The sequence below is a fragment of the Limulus polyphemus genome, unplaced genomic scaffold, assembly GCF_000517525.1.
Source record: "Limulus polyphemus unplaced genomic scaffold, Limulus_polyphemus-2.1.2 Scaffold6494, whole genome shotgun sequence".
Taxonomy (NCBI): Eukaryota; Metazoa; Arthropoda; class Merostomata; order Xiphosura; family Limulidae; genus Limulus; species Limulus polyphemus.
The window spans coordinates 10,225-31,504 of NW_013672104.1; the positions used below are offsets into that span (position 1 = coordinate 10,225).

Genomic DNA, 21,280 nt, shown 5'->3' on the forward strand with positions numbered 1-21,280 from the left:
ACAGTACTGTGAAACTAGAGAAACACCTACAGGTACATTAGCACAGTACTGTGAAACTAGAGAGACACCTACAGGTACATTAGCACAGTACTGTGAAACTAGAGAGACACCTACAAGTATATTAACACAGTACTGAGAAACTATAAAGGCATCAGTATTGAGAGTTAAAAGTTATTTACATCAGGTTCAGGAATTGATTGATCACTGGACAAAGGAACCAACACATCTTTACAGCACACAACTAAATTGTAGTAGTTAAAAATACAAAAAAATTATATGTAACAGTGTAAACCTGACTAGTTCAAAAATGGTTAGTAGTTAAAAATACAAAAGAAATTGTATGTAACAGTGTAAACCTGACTGGTTGCAGTTACCGGATGTGACGAACAACTACGTTTTAAATTATCACCTAGCAACTGATACAACTTAGTCACGTTTCTCTTTATTCTTTACTTGTTTGTTTTTAAACACAAAGTTTCATGATGGTCTATCTGTGCTGTGCCCATCATGGGTATCGAACTCCGGTTTTTAGCGTTTTAAGCCTTCAGGCTTATCACTGAGCCGCTGAGGGAGGGGGGGGGCTCTTTTTTATGCGTTCTTTGGTGGATTTGTAAAATTTAGTGTAGGAAATTATAGTCACAATAAAGATATTGTTTACTTATATCTGACTGTTTACTTATTAACAGTCATGTTTTTTAAACTAGTTTATTTTGCTTTATCCTGCTTCAATGGCTTTGTTTCGGAATACCGATACAGAAAGTTCGATTTCATAACATTCCGGTTTCTGACATCTCTCTAAAGTTTTATGGCAACAGGATGATGCAAAACGGACGGAAAACGAAACCAATACCACATTTAAGAACACCGGAAACAGATTGCGGCAGATCCCGCCCTTCCAATCAGTCGACCTTTTCAATACAGGTAACTTTTCGACCGGCTGGAAACTTCAGGTGTTCGTGAGTCACCCGCATAACGCTGTCGGTCCACGAGAAGTTTGGCGGTGCGAAACTTTGGGTGCTGTTGAGCCACCAATCCGCACGGAGTTGACGGATGGAAGATGTATTTACGTAAAGAAAACGTTTCTCGTGTGTAAATCGACAAATTTATTGGCATCAGCCGAAAAAAGTTCGAATAAAAAATAATAGTTAGGCTTCAGATAAGGGTTATCTGTATGAGAGTCGGAACAGTACAGTGAAGAGAAACAGTAGAACCTTACAACAGTTTCGTTTTTCACCAGTAGAAATCGAGATTTTATAACGAAGAACCGTGCTTTTTGTGATGATTGGATAGCAAACAAAGGAAATTTCAAGACGTTAATGGTAATCATTGTACGAATATTGAGGCAAAGTCCATGAGAATACAAAAACCTTTGTGCTCTGTGTTTGACATGTAATAACCATACTCGTTATCTCTATAGCTATAGTGTTAATTTCAAATGAAGCTACGTGAACTCGAGTGGGATATTTAGCTTGTTGTCAGTTCTTGTTGTTTTTTTTCTTCTCCCTATGTCATTCTGGGAAACTTCGAGCTCTAAGCGCTCCAGCGATTTTTGCGACGGTTCCCATGACTCAAATGGTCACTCGCCGGATGGACTCCAGGTGTTTGAACGCCAGAGAAACAAAAATCAAATGTCAGTTTCACGGTCAGGACGTTATAAACAACGACATCGCCGACGTTCGGGCATCTTGGACAATCCCGAATTAGCACAGAAGAAGATAGAAAATAGTGAAACCAACCAACGGGGATTAGGCCTTGATGTTGATAAAGATGGAGAAAAAGAACCGACAAAATCATTCCAAGATTCCAACAAACTTCTCAACTCTTACAAGACATGTAGCAGTAGCATTATTGCTGACGAAGTTGAGAGTGAAAGGCTATGATTCTACCAAATTTTAGCGAAACTCTATAAATGGTTATATAATTACTCACGATTCCTACAAATTAAATATATATATATAGATATACTAAACAAAGTAATTGTAGAATTGAATCATTCCTTGGTTCGTATCTAGAATGTAATTAAACTAAAAGTTGTTGTAGTACTAATATAACTTCTCTCTGACGTTTCTGAATATAGCCACGCTAAAAGTTAAGTTCAATTTCATTTTTCAAGACTTACAAAACTACGTTCATGAAGGACAAGTTGAGCTTATTTATGTATAACTTGTAATTATATTATAAAGCTTCGATTAAAAGTTTGAAACAAATATAAAAATATTAAGCTTTTCTACAATACAAGATAAATCAGAATTTATAATGTTGGCGTAACGTTACTTACAATAGGCTTAGATTTTTTGTAGATTTGTAGGCTTGTAGATTTTTTACGTTTGTGGCCAAAGATTAGATTTCATTAAATATAAATAAATATTATTATGCAATTAAAAAGTAATTGCGATTGCAATTTTTTTTTTTCGTCAGTAAATACAGTAGTTAATAAAATTTTCTGTCGTGTTGTTCATTTTCTGGTGATAAACCTAGTTAAATCTTCCTATATTTAACTTGGGGAACTAATTATGCGGTATATTTTATCATTTACCTAATATCACGAGTTTGTTTCGGATACTTGCACAAAACTGTAGAACTTAGAGGCCTATTGTTTTTAATGCTTTGGCAGCTTTCGTTATTAAAACGGTAATTTATAGCAGGGCATGTTGTTGCACAACAATACACAGCTCAACTCGCCATCTGTGGTTTCGAATCCCCGTCATCGAACATGCTTGCCCTTTCAGTTGTGGGGGGACGTTATAATGTACGATCAATCTTACTATTCACTGCTAAAAGAGTAGCCCAAGAGTTGATGGTGAATGGTGTTGACTAGCTTCCTTTCCTATCACTGCTAAATTAGGGACGGCTAGTGCAGATAGGCCTCGAGTAACGTGCAATTCCAAACAAATAGCAGTATACATCATTTCAACTATTAGCCGTATACTACATACTAACTGGCGAAATGGACTTATATTATGATTAAAAAAACGGCCATTAACTCCAGACCAAGGTTTTGTTTATACTTATTTCACTTAATGGTTCGTTTATATTTCTTAAGGAGCGACCTCATACAGCAACATCTCATAATGTCATTTTATAAATTGTCTGTTGTGCTAAGAAAGGATTATTTATGAAAAATCGTTAAAATTCGTGCATTTGTAGGTATAAATCAATGTTTATCAAACGGTGGGTTGCGACCTCCATGGGGGTCACAAGCAAGGTTTCCAGGGGGGTAATGAGCTCTCTGCGCTGAGTCAACGAGATGTCTGAAAGGTGCACTTATCATCTTTCTTTTGAATTATGACGGGGGTCGTCTGGCAAATGTGGCTTAGAAACACTGGTATAAATATAACCTTGTTCGGGAGCTTATACTCGTTTCTTCATTACACAACAATTAGCCTTGCTTTTGTTACGTTTGGTGGCAATATTGGTTCAAATTTATATTCATAATATTGTAGTGGCGGAAACCTCAAGTAGAAATGGCAACATCTATGTTACATCTTTGGTGGAAACTAGGTTCAGGAACTCTATTGTTTTCCTTGTAAACAACATCTATGGTGTAAACTAGGTTCAGGAACTCTATTGTTTTCCTTGTAAACAACATCTATATTACATCTTTGGTAGAAACTAGGTTCAGGAACTCTATTGTTTTCCTTGTAAACAACATCTATATTACATCTTTGGTAGAAACTAGGTTCAGGAACTCTATTGTTTTCCTTGTAAACAACATCTATGTTACATCTTTGGTGGAAACTAGGTTCGGGAACTCTATTGTTTTCCTTGTAAACAACATCTATATTACATCTTTGGTAGAAACTAGGTTCAGGAACTCTATTGTTTTCCTTGTAAACAACATCTATATTACATCTTTGGTAGAAACTAGGTTCGGGACTCTATTGTTTTCCTTGTAAACAACATCTATGTTACATCTTTGGTGGAAACTAGGTTCAGGATTCTATTGTTTTCCCTTGTAAACAACATCTTTGGTAGAAACTAGGTTCAGGAACTCTATCATTTTCCTTGTAAACAACATCTATGTTACATCTTTGGTGGAAACTAGGTTCAGGACTCTATTGTTTTCCCTTGTAAACAACATCTTTGGTAGAAACTAGGTTCAGGAACTCTATTGTTTTCCTTGTAAACAACATCTATGTTACATCTTTGGTGGAAACTAGGTTCAGGAACTCTATTGTTTTCCCTTGTAAACAACATCTTTGGTAGAAACTAGGTTCAGGAACTCTACTGTTTTCTTGGTAAACGCTGTTTGCTTAGTTTGTTTGTTTGTTTTTATTAATTTCCGAGATCATCCTGGTGAAAACCATATGATCTATGAAAAATGATCAACCATTACAAATATGAAATCCATAAAATAATCAGTACAATATTGTCTAATATTCATAGGTTTCCGGCTTCATAATAGTGAAATAGACAAATATTAAAAATTAAAATAATATGTTAAGACATATGAGTTTACTAGTTTAGCTATATAGGAAACCAGGTGTCAGTGAGATTCTGTAATAGTAATATACGTATTAGTACATTGATTATTAGCACAAATATCACAAATCCTACATAAACTAACGTAAAGTAAATTACTATTCTATATTCTTCACTTTAAAAAAAAAGTGACATATTACACAGAAAACTATAATAACTGGGATTTCAGATACACGAATCTAATAAAAATAAAAATGAGAAAGTGATTGACAATATTTTATAATCTTGCCTTGTGATTGCTAAAATACTGCAAATCTTTTACGTTTAATGTGACGTGTTGGTTAATTGCGTTATGGAGTGCATAAAAATGTATATATTTTTTTATAACTTACAGAAAAGCTTTAGATACAGAACTATAAAGCGTTTTACTTAACTCCTGAAATACATAAGCTGTTGATAATTTGTTATACACTCTAAAAATACATAAAATGACAGGTGTAACATAATTTTCTCAGTACGTCAGAAGAAACTGATATATAAGTCGAGGTTTATCTAGAAGCTGTGTTCTTTTTTACACTTGTAAAAAAAATGTGACAAAGATAATAAAACCCGACAGTTTCTTTCAAAAATTACTTGATAGTTGTTAATAGTGCTTTTACTAGAAAAGTACCAGAAAAAATTAAAACCCCACATGATTTCTGTAATGAATCGAAACTGTTATATACAAATTTTACCATAATAAATGCGAATGACCAAGATAATATACAATTACAATTAAGACCATTGAATATTCACTGTACTGAAATATACAAACGTTTAGATAATGTTACGTCTCCGTTCGTTAGTTAATCTTCCGTTAAAACTCTTACCGAAGAAACTTTACCGATACAAGTCCTTTCTTAAATAAAAGTGGTTTATTCTTTCCGAATACAACTTTACGATACACTTAATTTCAACAGTCGCTCTATAACAAACGCTATAACTCACAACGAACGTCTCATGTGCTCAACAATATTCTTACTCATTACCCCCAGTTGCTTCTTGGCCGGTCTTATATATATACAAGACTGCCCCAATCTAGTAGTCTCCCGACATTTCATGAAGGTTTGAGAAGGAAGTGGCATGATACGAGCGTCACGTGACCTGCGTTGTCGTAACAATAACAACAAATGAGGATATTCGTTTAACCTGATAAATGAGCATTGTAAAAAGAAGAACAAAAGCAAGATTTTAATTTGAACTAATTTTTAGAGAAAAATCTGGATATGCCCTCTTGAATGATTTTTTTTTTTTTAGTTTTGGTTGTTGTTCTATAGTTCTTTGCAGCTAGGCATATTTCATTCCTGGTCGATAGATGACTTAGAAAAAAAAGAAATGAAAAAAGAAGTTTCTTTTGAACCTTAAACTTGTAATTCGTATTGTTACGACACGGAAGTCACGTGACGCTGGTAACACGTCATGAGCTTCTAGAACGTTCGTGTCCCTTCGTGAAGCCTCGAGGGTTTACTAGATATGCGGTATTCTTGTATATAAGACCGTCAAGAACTGACGGCAACAATGGAATGTAGTTAAATTGCAGACAGAGATAGAGACGGACAGTTGGGTCGAGCGTGAATTATAGCGTTTGTTATAGCGTGACCGTGGAAATTAAGTGTATTGCAAAGTTGTATTGAGAAAGAATAAACTAGTTTTAATTAAGAAAGAACTTGTATCGCTAAGGTTTCTTCGGAAATAATTTTTACGAAAAATTAACTAACGACAGAGATGTAGCAGTATAAAACTATCAACTAGGTATAAAGTACCTCTCGCGAAAACTCACATTTGTGATAAAAAGTGGAATTTTACGAATAATAATTAAAAGATGAAAATTATGTATGAATCAATAATTGTTGCAACAAACTGTGCTAGAGAACAACTGTTGACATAATTAAAATTATATAAATCAGTTTGAGTTTTGTTTACATACACCTATGTGTAACTTACGAGAAAGTGCTAAACTTCAGAATTAAGTAAATGGAAAATTTGCTTTGAAAGATACCCGATGTATCAAAGAACGATGTATGTAAAAAATTAAGTTAAATTTCACGGTAAACTAAAAAAAATATTCCATTGTTTCAAATTTGAAATAGGGATATGGTTCGATGTAAATCGACAATTTCGGCTGCGTAAATGCATACATCAAATCCATACGGAACAGTACGTTTTGGATGGCCAGAAAAGAAATAGATGTTATAGAAATTAATCAAGTATCATTAGTTGAAAATATAGCAATAACTGTTTGACGGAGCTCTGAGCAATTAATTGGCTATGGGTGTTTGATATATTTTCACCACATTTGTTTCAGCACGTTGCTATTTTTTAATAATTGAATTACATTTAATAATATATCTTGGACTAATAGTAATAAGTATTCTTCATACTTACCGTAAGAAAACATATTTAATGAATAATGAGTAAAATTGCGCTTACTACAACTAGTTGAATTTTGTTTCTGTATTATTCTACACACACACACACACATATATATATATATATATATAATCCACCACTGGCTTGAGACAGCCGATATCTTCACCTTACTCTTACTATTAGGCTTATCGTATTAGACCGTAAGAACCACAATTTCTCAAAACAGCAGCTTTTCTTTATTTCTTTCACTCCAGATATAGGCTTATTTTAAAGTCTATGCAAATTTATAACGCCTGAAGTGTTCTACTCACAAGCTCTTATATTTATAATAAAACTTAAGTTAAAGAGAAGTTGAGAGAGATTTTAGTTTATGCCTATTAATATTATATTGGTATGGAAGTTGTAGTAATATAACTTGTATAGGGTATAGTTAGTAAGGCTATATTTAATAATAATTTATCTATGTAATTAATTAAACTGTACTTTTACTCTGCAGGCTATTGCAAGTCAACCAAAATTCACAAGGACCAAGCTCTATAGAGTTATGTTAAATAAATCCAGCCTGTAATGCATTTTTTTTCTCGCTTCATGTTATGAAATTTTGTGGGAAATACCTAATTATTAATGTTAATTCGTAGGCCTATTTAGGGCATCTTAGGTTAAGCCTAAGTACCGTGTAATTACTTGAAATTAAGTGAGTTAAACTTCAATAAAAGATAATTAAAATAAAAAGCATCAACACTAAGATGGTTATTCTAAAGAGTCACTTTGATGAGAGGAACCACATTTGGTGGAATTAAACTTCTGACTGTGAATCTAAGGCGCTTAGCTTATTTATATAGGTTTGTAATGCCAGTCCAGTAGGCCTAACAGTAGGCCTAATGTTCGCTTCAGTTCAAATGCCTAGCAATGTTATTAGCATTTATTGATTTAAATGAAAACATATTGTACTAAATTAACAAATTAGTATGAACCATAGCATGGTCAATAATATAATACTGCACAAATCTACAACATGTCGACTTTCATAGACCAATATCAATTTTTATTTGTAACATATGATACAGTAAAATGTTAAAAACTCCACCTATCTCATATGTGTGTACTATGATTTGTTATTAAAAATCAATTATAAGAAAAGTGGAGGGCTATTCTGAAAAATGCTGTATAGTAATTTAAAATTTCAATAGACAATAAACACAGTTGAAACATTTATGGAATCCAGAAATAAACATGCACAACGTAAATTTTCAGTTTTTAAAAATTAAATTAGAATATACTATATTATATATGCTTCAGCAGAAAAGAAGCGATCAGATACATTGCAGCATGTGAAGTAACATTAAAAAGCCATATGGTAACAAGCATATATATAATTCCTTAAAAAAAAACTTGATCTGAGAAGACTTTATCAAGAAGTTGCCTTTGTACAAATGGTAAATATTGAGGTTTGAAAAGAGATCAATTAGAAACAATGGTGTCAGCTTCTCGTTAAGAACGAACTTTGTTGTTGTTATTGCATTCATGTGAGAACTTTCTGATGATCTTGAGAAATATCTTGGCCTCTCTTTAGTTTTATAAAGTTTCATACTGACAATTTCTGGCTCTAACTTGCTTTTAAAAGCAGTGTTTAATCAATCAGAGATACCTTACTAAGTTCCAACATATTTTCTTAAAACATTTTATACTTAGTCCTACAAGATGATTATAAAAAAAGATTCATAGTACAGTGTGTTATGTCTCAAAAACTGTATGACGTAGGAAGGTGAATAGGGATATTAAATATACTGTGTGGATTAAAATGTCACACATTGCCCCTTCTGTGGTTTCTTTCACATTATATCTCATCGGTATAAACTAACCTGTCAATCACAGTGCAGCTTATTCAGCCAATGTGACGATGACAAGTGTGCAGAGAAGTAGCTAGTGAAATGTTATCACACCAAAGGAGGCAATACTGAGAAATCTCTTACTAGTGTTATAGAGTACCTAATTTTCACAGCTGGCCTTTTTCAAGTTCATAAAAGTATTTGACGAGATAGATTGCTTTTATAATAAGTCATATATACAGACAGACCATCAGTATGTACTGAAACTGTCACTTAGATCAGTCTTGCTGGAACAGCACAAGGCCACACGAGTGCAGCTGTACTCACAATGTTGTTTGGTGTTTGGATTTTTTAATATCAACTGTTTGTAAGGCTTTTTAGTCAACTTTGTGAATGTTTCCTTACAAGGTGCATCACATTCATGCACAGAAAGAGACAGTTTTAACCCAATGTGTTGATTGTACATTACAGTTATGAGGTACACATAAGAATGCTAGCATCTTATTCAGGAGCATTGTGAGTCATTCATGAGTTAATACATAAGGACACTAGTGAACTATTCATGAGCACCGTGTGTCACTGATGAGTTATAAAGAACACTAGCATAACTCATGAATGACCACAATGCTCCTGAATAAAACAGTGCTCATGAATAGTTCACTAGTGTCCTTATGTATTGTGTCACTGATGAGTTTTAAAGAACACTAGCATCTTATTCAGGAGCATTGTGAGTCAATCATGAGTTAATACATAAGGATGCTAGTGAACTATTCATGAGCACTGTGTGTCACTGATTAATTATAATGAACACTAGCATTTTATTCAGGAGCATTGTGAGTCATTCATGAGTTAATACATGAGGACACTAGTGAACTATTCATGAGCACTGTGTGTCACTGATTAATTATAATGAACACTAGCATTTTATTCAGGAGCATTGTGAGTCATTCATGAGTTAATACATGAGGACACTAGTGAACTATTCATGAGCACTGTGTGTCACTGATGAGTCAATACATCAATGTTGAACAACAGGTAACTAAAATGTGATACTTTAGTAACTGCTAAGGTTGAACAACATTTAAGTATCTCACCATTACTTTTGAACAAAGCCTGAGTAAATCAAGTGTATAACTGGTGCAGACTGTGATTCAGTATAGATGTCTTAAAGAACCTTTTGTGGACACACTCCTGTCGTACAAGACAATGTAGCATACAGTTTACTTTGGTTTATACAGCCATCTCTTGTATAAGGCATGAAACAATGCAGTGTTCAGTACTGTTCCTTTAAATAATCCTTTGTGATATAGTTTTCTCTAGGATGAAAAAACTTAGCAGTGGATACTGTTGTTTAAAAAAAACTATGACCATCTCCTGTAAGGGATCTGGTTCGAACGTTGCAATGTTGTGTTCTGTTGTCTAAAAAATTATATATGGATATCTCTGTATGGAAGATGGAATAATGCACTTTTTATATCATCAATTTTATACTACATATAGCTACTTTCTATTCCAGCGGAAGAATGGACAGTTCTCGAGCAGACTTTGTGGACTACGATGTTATAGCAGGTTTGAATCGATTTAAAATGTTGATAGATTTTACTTATCTAAATAAGACAACAGTGTGAATAAATTTCACATATTTTTCAAAACTTATATATATAGATATATATATGTTAAGACTCAATGTTATATATATACACACACATGCAATAAAACACATATGTACCTATTTAGCTTTCAAAATATAAAATACAAATTAATATTTTGGGCATATTGTTCAGCACAACTGGTTTTTATGGAATGTAGGATGTTTTTGGAATTTTTTTCTCTTTTAGCATTTTTTCCACAGAAAAAGAAAATGAAGACAAGCCCTTGGCAGAAAGTTTGTAAATTATTTATAGATATGTCTGAAGACAAAAAGACATCAGAGCAAGAATCATTTGATCTATCATTTACAGGAAAATCTGCATGGAAAACCATGAAGAATGGTAAAATGTTTTTCTTGAAGCTATTTAATTCCTCCTGACATCATATATGGTATTGACAAGTACAGGCCTTCAAACTTGTACTGTTTTATAGAATTTGTATGAAATCCCCAAAACTTGTTCCTTTCATTTTCAAAATTTCTATGTATTTGAGGCTGGGTAAGAATTTATTTATACTGTAAGTCAGAATTATTTTGAATTTTTTATATATGTAACTACCTGAATTAATTTTTCTCTTCACCAGGTAAAGCACAACACAGAGGAAATGTTCTTATATTTGCTAATATGCATTGATGCATTTTCATAATTTGATCTTAAAATATTGCATAATGTATCTGTCTGGAGCTAAAGTCTGAAGATGGAAAGCTTTCAAAATCTGTCCCTTTCTACATGTGCTACTTTTGTAGATTAGTCCTCCAAGTCTGAAGATGGAAGCTTTCAAAATCTCTTCCTTTCTACATGTGCTACTTTGTAGATTAGTCCTCCAAGTCTGAAGATGGCCATCTTCAGACTTGGAGGACTAATCTACAAAAGTAGCACATGTAGAAAGGAAGAGATTTTGAAAGCTTAAGCTTTCAAAATATTTTCCTTTCTACATGTGTTACTTTTGTAGATTAGTCCTCCAAGTCTGAAGATGGAAGCTTTCAAAATCTCTTCCTTTCTACATGTGCTACTTTTGTAGATTAGTCCTCCAAGACATTCACTACAAGTCTCATCTTTGTTCATGATGATTATATTTATTATTCCTGTATTTGCCTGTAATGTCCCTTTAATATACTTTGGATAATTTAATAGAAGCTTCTGTTTTTCTATCTCCTGAGTTTACTGAAGAGACTTTTTGTTCACAAGGCAAGTGCTCTAAAGGGTTAGCCTACTAGCTATCACTAGTATGAAATTTTGTGAACAACTTGAACTTAAACAAGTACATTTGAAGGCTTACAAATAAGTATTATGTAGGAAATGTAGTTGTTTTTTGTGTTATTTTCATTGTTATTTGTGATTGTCATTTGTCAGGGTTATTTGTCACTGGCATTTGTCACTGTTATTTTTATTGTTATTTGTGACTGTCATTTATCAGTGTTATTTTCATTGTTATTTGTGATTGTCATTTGTCACTGTTATTTTTATTTTTCTCAGAGTTGACATCTAAAAATTTGATGAACATTTTTCAAATTAACCAAGAAGATCAAAATTTAGAAGATCGTTTACACTCTGCAGATTCTGTGCTTTCTGTTACTCAAATTAACATTCACCAGTTTCCAGCTACATTTATCCCAGACTTGATCCTGGAAAAGATACAGAACAATGAACTAAATAACATACCATTGGCTGAGGAATTTAACGGGATAGTTATGTTTGCCGACATATCAGGTGAAACATTTAATGTTTGATACAGAGACAGGAGTGATTGTATTTAATTTCAAAGTAGAGAAATATGTTATATGTGTTATTATGGTATAGATAAAATACTTGGTAGATAGTAAGTGACCATCCTGTGTATATGGGTTCTAGGACGGTTCGCTACTGGTCTTTTCGTTAATAGGGTATTTCGCTACCTGTTTCAGCTACATATAAATAACTCATTATGGCTCAACAACTATTTGAGGAAAGCCTGAATCATTTTTAAAAAGATCAGATCTTTTATTTTGAATAAAATGTTTTACAACATAAGAGCCTTTTTTTTATTTTAAAGGAGTATTTCTCTAATGAACTAATATTGAAGAAATATTTACTAATATATTACTGACTGGAGTGTTTCTCTAATGAACTAATACTGATGAAATATTTTTATTTTATGATCTTAAATAAGATATGTAAGGGAGATTATGATCTAAAATTATCAGGTAGTGAAATAACCTGGTAGCGAAAAACCCTAGTAATGAAAAGACCAGTAGCGAAATGTTCAGTAGCAAACTGTCTGGTCACCATGTATATGATCATATGTCATAAGGTTGTTGCACTTATTGGGATATTCTCACTCAGTGGCTCAGTAATAAGCTTAAAGCACTAAAATTCAGAGTTAAAACCCTGCAGTGGACACAGCATTAATAGCCTAATGTGTAGCTTTGAGGTAAAACAAACCTGTAGAAATTATTAAATTGAATGGAATTATTAAACAAGTTAGCTGTTAAAGGAAAATCCCATTTGGGGAAACATAGTAGTTTAGATCTGTGATATTTGGATAAATGGTAGCTTATTATAAAATTTGGGATGAATAACAGTTTAGATGTGAGACATTAGTTTGATTGATAGCTTGGATGTAGGACAAACTGAGCACCCAATCTACTTCTGACTGAAAATTATTAAGATGTTTCCACATGAAATAGGATTCAATCTTATAGACTTTGTATACTTACCACTCTAAGCTAGTATAATTTGTTTGTCTTTCATGTATGGTTATCATGTTATATGATGGAGTTTTTGTATAGAAGCTGTTCTTATATCTTGAATATATATATAAATATTTGTACATAGCACTTGAAAGATAAAAATGTAGATTGAAGACAAAAGTTACCCATTACTAATTATAGTTCTTTATAAAAATGTATTCTGTAAATTAGTGAAATTTTTCATTAATTAATACACCTAATTAGTTTTGAAACTTTTCAAGCTTTTAAAATTTGTGAGAAAGAGATATGGATGAATTTTTATACAATCTATAGTTTTGTGCTTCTGAACTGTTCAAAATGTATGACTTCCACTTTTACTTAACAATAAAAATGAAATACTGACTTCTCTACTGATATACAGTAAAGTGGAAAGTTGTAGAAAAATATTAGAGTACTGTTATCCTTGGTATATTGGATGACTTATTTTCCCAATTATTTAAAAGTTGATTCTAAAACAGTTCAAAGATTGTATAGAATTGTTTCTAAACATATTTTCATGAACATGGTGAATGTACGTATTGTTACGTATCTGCTTGTTTGTTAATTTCTGGAACTTGAGTGATACAAGTCCCTTCTTGATTAAACCAGTTTATTCTTTCTTGATACAACTTTTAATACACAATAATTTCACAGTCAGTACATTTAATACACACTATAAATCACAGTGATTCACAACCTCGATAACTTTGCTCTATGCAAGTGCAAAACCCACACAATTTATGGTTCATGTATCATTCCAGTAAAAGTCTAAGTGAATGAACACATATATAATCTTGGAAACAGTAAAAGTCTAGTTGAATGATACATGTATAACCTTGGAAGCAGTAAAAGTCTAAGTGAATGAACACATATATAACCTTGGAAACAGTAAAAGTCTAGTTGAATGACACATATATAATCTTGGAAACAGTAAAAGTCTAGTTGAATGACACATATTTAACCTTGGAAACAGTAAACATCTAGTTGAATGACACATATATAACCTTGGAAACAGTAAAAGTCTAGTTGAATGATACATGTATACCTTGGAAACAGTAAATGTCCAGTTGAATGACACATATATAACCTTGGAAACTGTAAAAGTCTGGCTGAATGACACATATATAACCTTGAAAACAGTAAAAGTCTGGCTGAATGACACATGTATAACCTTGGAAACAGTAAAAGTCTGGCTGAATGACACATATATATAACCTTGAACACAGTAAAAGTCTGGCTGAATGATACATGTATAACCTTGGAAAGGAAGCAGTAAAAGTCTAAGTGAATTAACACATATATAACCTTAAAAACAGTAAAAGTCTGGCTGAATGACACATATATAAAAGTTATACATGTATCATTCAGCCAGACTTTTACTGTGTTCAAGGTTATATATGTGTCATTCAGCCAGACGTTTACTGTTTCCAAGGTTATATATGTGTCATTCAACTAGACTTTTACTGTTTCCAAGGTTATATATGTGTCATTCAACTGGACGTTTACAGTTTCCAAGGTTATATATGTGTCATTTAACTGGACATTTACTGTTTCCAAGGTTATATATGTGTCATTCAGCCAGACTTTTACTGTGTTCAAGGTTATATATATGTGTCATTCAGCCAGACTTTTACTGTTTCCAAGGTTATAGATTATCACTCAAATTTCATATGTTAGCCTTAACTGTGCATGTTCTTGTGATTGCAAGTGTGCAAAAGGGGGAAGTCTTAAATAAACACAGTTTGGTCTAAGCTCATGTACAGCTTCTGAACAAAAGCAAGTTTACCTAATCAGCTTGAAACTCTTTGTTTAGAAAAATATTTGTAACACAATTATGATCATTCCATAAAACTATAATAAAATATACCATAATAAGGTCTAAATCTATGTAGGCAGTCAGATGTAAAGGTATATAAATTGAAGTTAGTAACTAACGTTTTCTTCAAATAACTCCAGTCATTAGAAATGAAATATGATTTACAGGTTTTACCTCTCTTACTGAAATATATTCCAACAGTAGTCGGGGAATCGATGAATTAACAAGAACTTTAAATGATTACATAGGAGCTGTTGTGGCACGTGAGTATTTCTAAATTTTGTTTAAGTAAATTACTTGCTGTTTGTATGTACAAAACAAATTGGTATACTACTGGTTACCACAGTTGAATCTAAAGCTTTAAATAATTTTCTTTACATCAAATGTCCACACACGCTGGTTCATTTACTTTAGAACCCAACTGACAAAACAAATTGTTTCTTCTCTTGTATGTTATCACAATACAGTCAGTGATAAATTCACCTATATTATCCCGTGTGTTACCACAGTTGTATCCAGAGCTTTAAATAATTCTCTTTACATCAAAAGTCCAGACAGACCGATTCAGTTACTTTAGAACCCAATTTATAAAACGAATTATTCTTCTCTATCTCTGTGTTAGAATACAAGCTGTGATAAATTCACTTCAAAATCACCACAATAACTGTTTGTTACCACAATTGTATCCAGAGCTTTAAATAATTGTCTCCTTTTCATCAAAGTCCACACAGGCTGCTTCAGTTACTTTAGAATACCCTTTGACAAGACAAATTATTATCTACTATATCTGTTATTACAATACAAACTATGATATTTTCACTTTAGAATTTGCCTGTTATGGCTAAATTGACAATCATGCAGTCTAATAACTTCACTAACTTCTTCCTCTTGCACTCTGTATCTGCACGTATTTATAACATGCAACAAAAAAATCTAGAAATACCTAGCCCTCTAATAACAACAATATTAAACATGACAAGAAAGACTTAAAAGCTTTGAGTAAAATGACTTGAACAATATTACAAAAGTTTAGTAGAATAATTAAACTACATACACAATGTGTGACTTATACAGAGTTATATAACAAAACTTGTCATAACTATTGCTTTTAAGATAATTAACTTTTAACACTCTTGTTATGAAAAATAAATAATAATAATTAAGTATTAAATCCCTAAATAACAACTCTTAAACTGAACAGTCTTGTATATTATAACAGCTTGTCTTGCATAGTTGTGTTTGAAACCCTATGCAATTCAAACTTAGTAGCTCCTGTATTTGTAAGTCTCACTTTTGTACTCTTCTATGATCTTCAAAGTCACTGTGCTACCCAAGCTTTATCACTTTATTTCAATTGCACACTGTTCTATGTTCATTAAAGTCACTGTGCTACCCAAGCTTTATCACTGTATTTCAATTACACACTGTTCTATGTTCATTAAAGTCACTGTGTTACCCAAGCTTTATCACTTTATTTCAATTACACACTGTTCTATCATCTTCAAAGTCACTGTGCTACCCAAGCTTTATCACTTTATTTCAATTACACACTGTTCTATCATCTTCAAAGTCACTGTGCTACCCAAGCTTTATCACTTTATTTCAATTACACACTGTTCTATGTTCATTAAAGTCACTGTGCCTACCCAAGCTTTATCACTGTATTTCAGTTACACACTGTTCTATGTTCATTAAAGTCATTTTACCACCCCAGTTTTGTCACTGTTTTTCACTCACACTCTATTCTATCTTCATTAAAGTCACTGTACCACCCAAGTTTTGTCACTGTATTTCAATTGCACACTGTTCTATGTTCATTAAAGTCACTGTGTTACCCAAGCTTTATCACTGTATTTCAATTACACACTGTTCTATGTTCATTAAAGTCACTGTGTTACCCAAGCTTTATCACTGTATTTCAATTACACACTGTTCCATGTTCATTAAAATCACTGTATTTCAATTGCACACTGTTTTATGTTCATTAAAGTCACTGTACCACCCCAGTTTTGTCACTGTATTTCAATTACACACTGTTCTATGTTCATTAAAGTCACTGTGTTACCCAAGCTTTATCACTGTTTTTCACTCACACTCTATTCTATCTTCATTATAGTCACTGTGCCACTTCTGGTTTATCACTGTTTTTCACTTACATACTCTTCTGTGTTCTTCAAAGTCACTTTACCACCCCAGTTTTGTCACTGTTTTTCACGCACACTCTATTCTATCTTCATTAAAGTCACTGTTCAATCCCATGTTTTTCAGTTTAAAAAAAATGATTTCATATAACCAAGACCAATATAGGATTTATTGCTCACCAGATCAATAAAACTTCAACAACTCAAAGTTCAAGGTTATGTATGTAAATATTGAAATCATTTATTTTTGGTATTTACATTATGTAACAAGTTCACTTAATGTTTCTTAGAGTTCTAGTCAGATGAGAAATTTGTCTTAGTGTTACTCTTGATAACCATATATGGGATAATTACTATGTCGAGTGGTACTTATGTTGTAGCTAACTTCATCCTGAGCATTCGTCTGTTTTGTGGGTGTCACATGGATAGGAAATATATCAAGAATTTCTTAAGATTTTTTCACTTGATTGATCAAGAGCATGTGACTGTTAGTAAGTTGCTGCTTCAGAGCCTATATTTCTTTTTCAACTGTTTTTAAAGGGTAAAGACGTACCCTGAAGTCTTTGCCAGAATTAGTACTCTAGTTGCTGACCATGTGTTCTCTGGTAATCATTCAGTATCGTGAATAGCTTAATTTATTTTAGTATTTAATATTTTTGCAACATTTATTTTTATTTATTTTTTAATTTTCAATCAGCTTAATTCGTTTAACATTAATCCCCATCCCACTGGATGCCTGGCCGTTGTTTTACTGAATTTTTTAATCATAAAATGTTTGTCTAACATTCATCTGGTGAAAACCACTCTCTTTCTATAGGTTAGGTCTATGAGCCTATCCTTATCCTTCTATACATTAGGCCCTTGAGCCTATCCTTATCTTTCTATAGGTTAGGTCCATGAGCAATCCTTATCCTTCTATAGGTTAGGTCCATGAGCTTATCCTTATCCTTATATAGGTTAGGTCCATAAGCCTATCTTTATACTTCTATAGATTAGGTCTATGAGCCTATCCTTATCCTTATATATGTTAAGTCCATAAGCCTATCTTTATACTTCTATAGGTTAGGTCTATGAGCCTATCCTTATCCTTCTATACATTAGGCCCTTGAGCCTATCCTTATCTTTCTATAGGTTAGGTCCATGTTGATAACTGTGTTTTCCTTGTATTCTGAGACTTGGGATACTACATGCTCTTTTATACTCTGTCTTTTGCATTAAGTAAATCAAGTTTACAACAAACAGTCAGTTTTGGTTGCCAGAGTTTATCTAAATATAATAAATATTTATTATATTTACATCCTTGAATTTTTTATCTTTACAAAATACCATATAAAATTCTATATATATAATATACTAATACAAATTTATCTCTTGTTATCCATCATTATAAAGACTTATTCACAACAACTATAAACTAATATTTTTTTTAGAAACAAGACTTCCATAAGTGTTTTACTTTGAGTTCTGTTTTACATTCATAACTTTGTTTCAAATATAGATGTTGTATATCTATCCTATATTGGTGGAGACATCTATAGGAGAATACAGTGAACTAACAAAACAGGTGCTCCCATCATGTGGATCATACATACACTACAATACATAACAGATATAAATGATGAATGAATATGGGTTACTACATTTTTTAACATTATTGTCCTTCATAAAACATTCTAAGGGATTTACGAAGACAACTAACAAGTTCAGTTAAGTTCCTTATTCCTTGATGTGAGAACTGCCATCCAGGAAGGAAGACTGACCAAAGGCACTGTCCAGCTATATAATACCAGGTGGAAGTAACAACTGTTCATTTACACTAAACTTTGAACTTTGGTTTGACTTTCACACTTTTATACATCACAATAACATCCACATGTGGTCAAAGACCATATTTGACTGGACTAACACTCCCACAGTTAAAGTACACAACTACCCTAATCTGCACATTACTTCTTTTTTTCACTTATTGTTTTCCTTTCATGACCAATCTGGAGCCGTGAATGATGCTAGAAGGCCACCAACACCACCATAAATAACCCTGGTAAAGTAGGAGTGGTATTGTTTGACAGCATTACAGTACTGTGTGTAACCCTACTTGTAGCGCTGTCATAAAATCTTAGGACACTGACAATGTTTGTCAATTTGTGTTCAGAATAGAACTATACACAATTTGTAGGTAATCACCTTTAATTGACTGACTCTTTTAATATTAGAGATAATTCTTTGATTTAAGAGGTAATACTAATTAAGAACTATAGATAACTTGTAGGTAATCAATTTCAACTGACTGACTCCATATGACTCCATGGTCCAATCAGAAAGGACCTATAAAATGAAGACTGGGGATTTTGAAACAGCAGACAGTTATAATTAATGTGATTTTAATAAACCTTTTAATCTTTTGACCTGCTGAGTGGATAATTTTGTTTAATAAACCTTTTAATCATTTGACCTGCTAGGCAGATAATTTTGTTTACTAAACCTTTTAATCTTTTGACCTTCTGAACAGATAATTTTGTTTAATAAGTATTTGATCTTTTGACCTGCTGAACAGATAATTTTGTTTAATAAACCTTTTAATCATTTGACCTGCTAGGCAGATAATTTTGTTTAATAAACCTTTTAATCATTTGACCTGCTAGGCAGATAATTTTGTTTAATAAGTATTTGATCTTTTGACCTGCTAGGCAGATAATTTTGTTTAATAAATCTTTTAATCATTTGATCTGCTAGGCAGATAATTTTGTTTAATAAACCTTTTAATCTTTTGACCTGCTAGGCAGATAATTTTGTTTAATAAATATTTGATCTTTTGACCTGCTAGGCAGATAATTTTGTTTAATAAACCTTTTAATCTTTTGACCTTCTGAACAGATAATTTTGTTTAATAAATCTTTTAATCTTTTGACTTGCTGATTAGATAATTTTGTACATGATGAGTACAAGTTTATCATTTTTTGCTGAAAGTGTAATTTGTTATGTTTAAAACTGTTTGTTATAAGGAAGCAAACATTCATTTGTTCACTACAAGTATAACTCTTTAATTTAGTTTTGTGATTAATAAGCTCAATAATGTTTATTAGTCATATATTTTGAAAAAATACAGCTAATGTTCTTAATCTGCATTTTTTTAAATTATACAATTTGAACCATAAATGAGGTATACGTTTTTCACCAACAGGATCACGAAAATAATTTTGCATCAGTTTATATATGAAATACAGAAAATGTATTTTCATTATAGCATATCTTCAGAATTTGATTGCAAGTATTTGTATGGTTTATAAATGAGCACCAATGATCTATCTAAGTATATGTATTATAATACAATTCATACTTACTATTTGAAGAATACCAGTAAAATGTCATACTTCTTTTTGTCTTTGTTAGGTATTATTTCTGCCAACGGAGATATCATTAAGTTTGCAGGTAAAAGTTATTTTAGTAATCTCTGTTTCAAAGGTAAGAATAAATATAACCATTCAACACTTTTTATAATTTTACAGTGTTGTTTCCCCTTATAACCAATATTATCCTGAGTTTCTTTAATATGAGTGTTACTTATTTTCACATTCAGGTAGGATACTTTCCTACAGAACCATCTGAACTATTTAAAGGAAGTATTCATTGCATTCATTATACTTGAGTTTATTAGTACATTAATTCTAATAATATTAACCTTACATATACTCTTCAATGATTTATTGAGCAGTACGATAAGAATCAAATTTCAATCAATATGCATAAAATTTTCATTTAGAAAACTCTTACACAAGTAGAATGAATTGTTCAAGTTGTTGAACTTTTCCTGTGAGAGACATTTCAATGTAAAATAAGTAGTGTTAGTCTTAATAGGAGCAAATATAAGTTATGAAATATGTTTGATGCTCTGTTCCCTTGTCTGTGCTGTTACACTTATAAAATATGAAAAACTATAATTCAGGCTAAACTAGGAATGTATAACAAAACCTGATACGAAATGAAGAAAGAAAGTAAGTATAACTTGTATGGATAAAAAAATAACATACTGGAGATTTAAGTCTATTCTACCATCGTGTATATCAAGTAAAGAAGGAAAGTAAGTATATCTTGTCTGGATAATAAAATAACATACTGGAGATTTAAGTCTATTCTACCATCGTGTATACCAAGTAAAGAAGGAAAGTAAGTATATCTTGTCTGGATAATAAAACAACGTACTGGAGATTTAAGTCTATTCTACCATCGTGTATACCAAGTAAAGAAGGAAAGTAAGTATACCTTGTCCGGATAATAAAATAACATACTGGAGATTTAAGTCTATTCT

At 32.1% G+C, this 21,280-nt stretch overlaps 1 protein-coding gene across 1 annotated transcript in view; it reads left to right on the top strand.

Annotated features, from left to right (window-relative positions):
• Nucleotides 1-10,183: 10,183 nt before the first annotated feature.
• LOC111089517 (adenylate cyclase type 10-like) overlaps nucleotides 10,184-21,280 on the top strand; it is a 30,254-nt gene continuing 19,157 nt past the window's right edge. Inside the window, exons 1-5 of the mRNA XM_022402164.1 lie at nucleotides 10,184-10,229; nucleotides 10,499-10,651; nucleotides 11,786-12,019; nucleotides 15,001-15,096; nucleotides 20,365-20,436. Of these exons, the coding sequence (XP_022257872.1) occupies nucleotides 10,184-10,229; nucleotides 10,499-10,651; nucleotides 11,786-12,019; nucleotides 15,001-15,096; nucleotides 20,365-20,436 (601 nt within the window). The remainder of the gene's footprint in view (nucleotides 10,230-10,498; nucleotides 10,652-11,785; nucleotides 12,020-15,000; nucleotides 15,097-20,364; nucleotides 20,437-21,280) is intronic.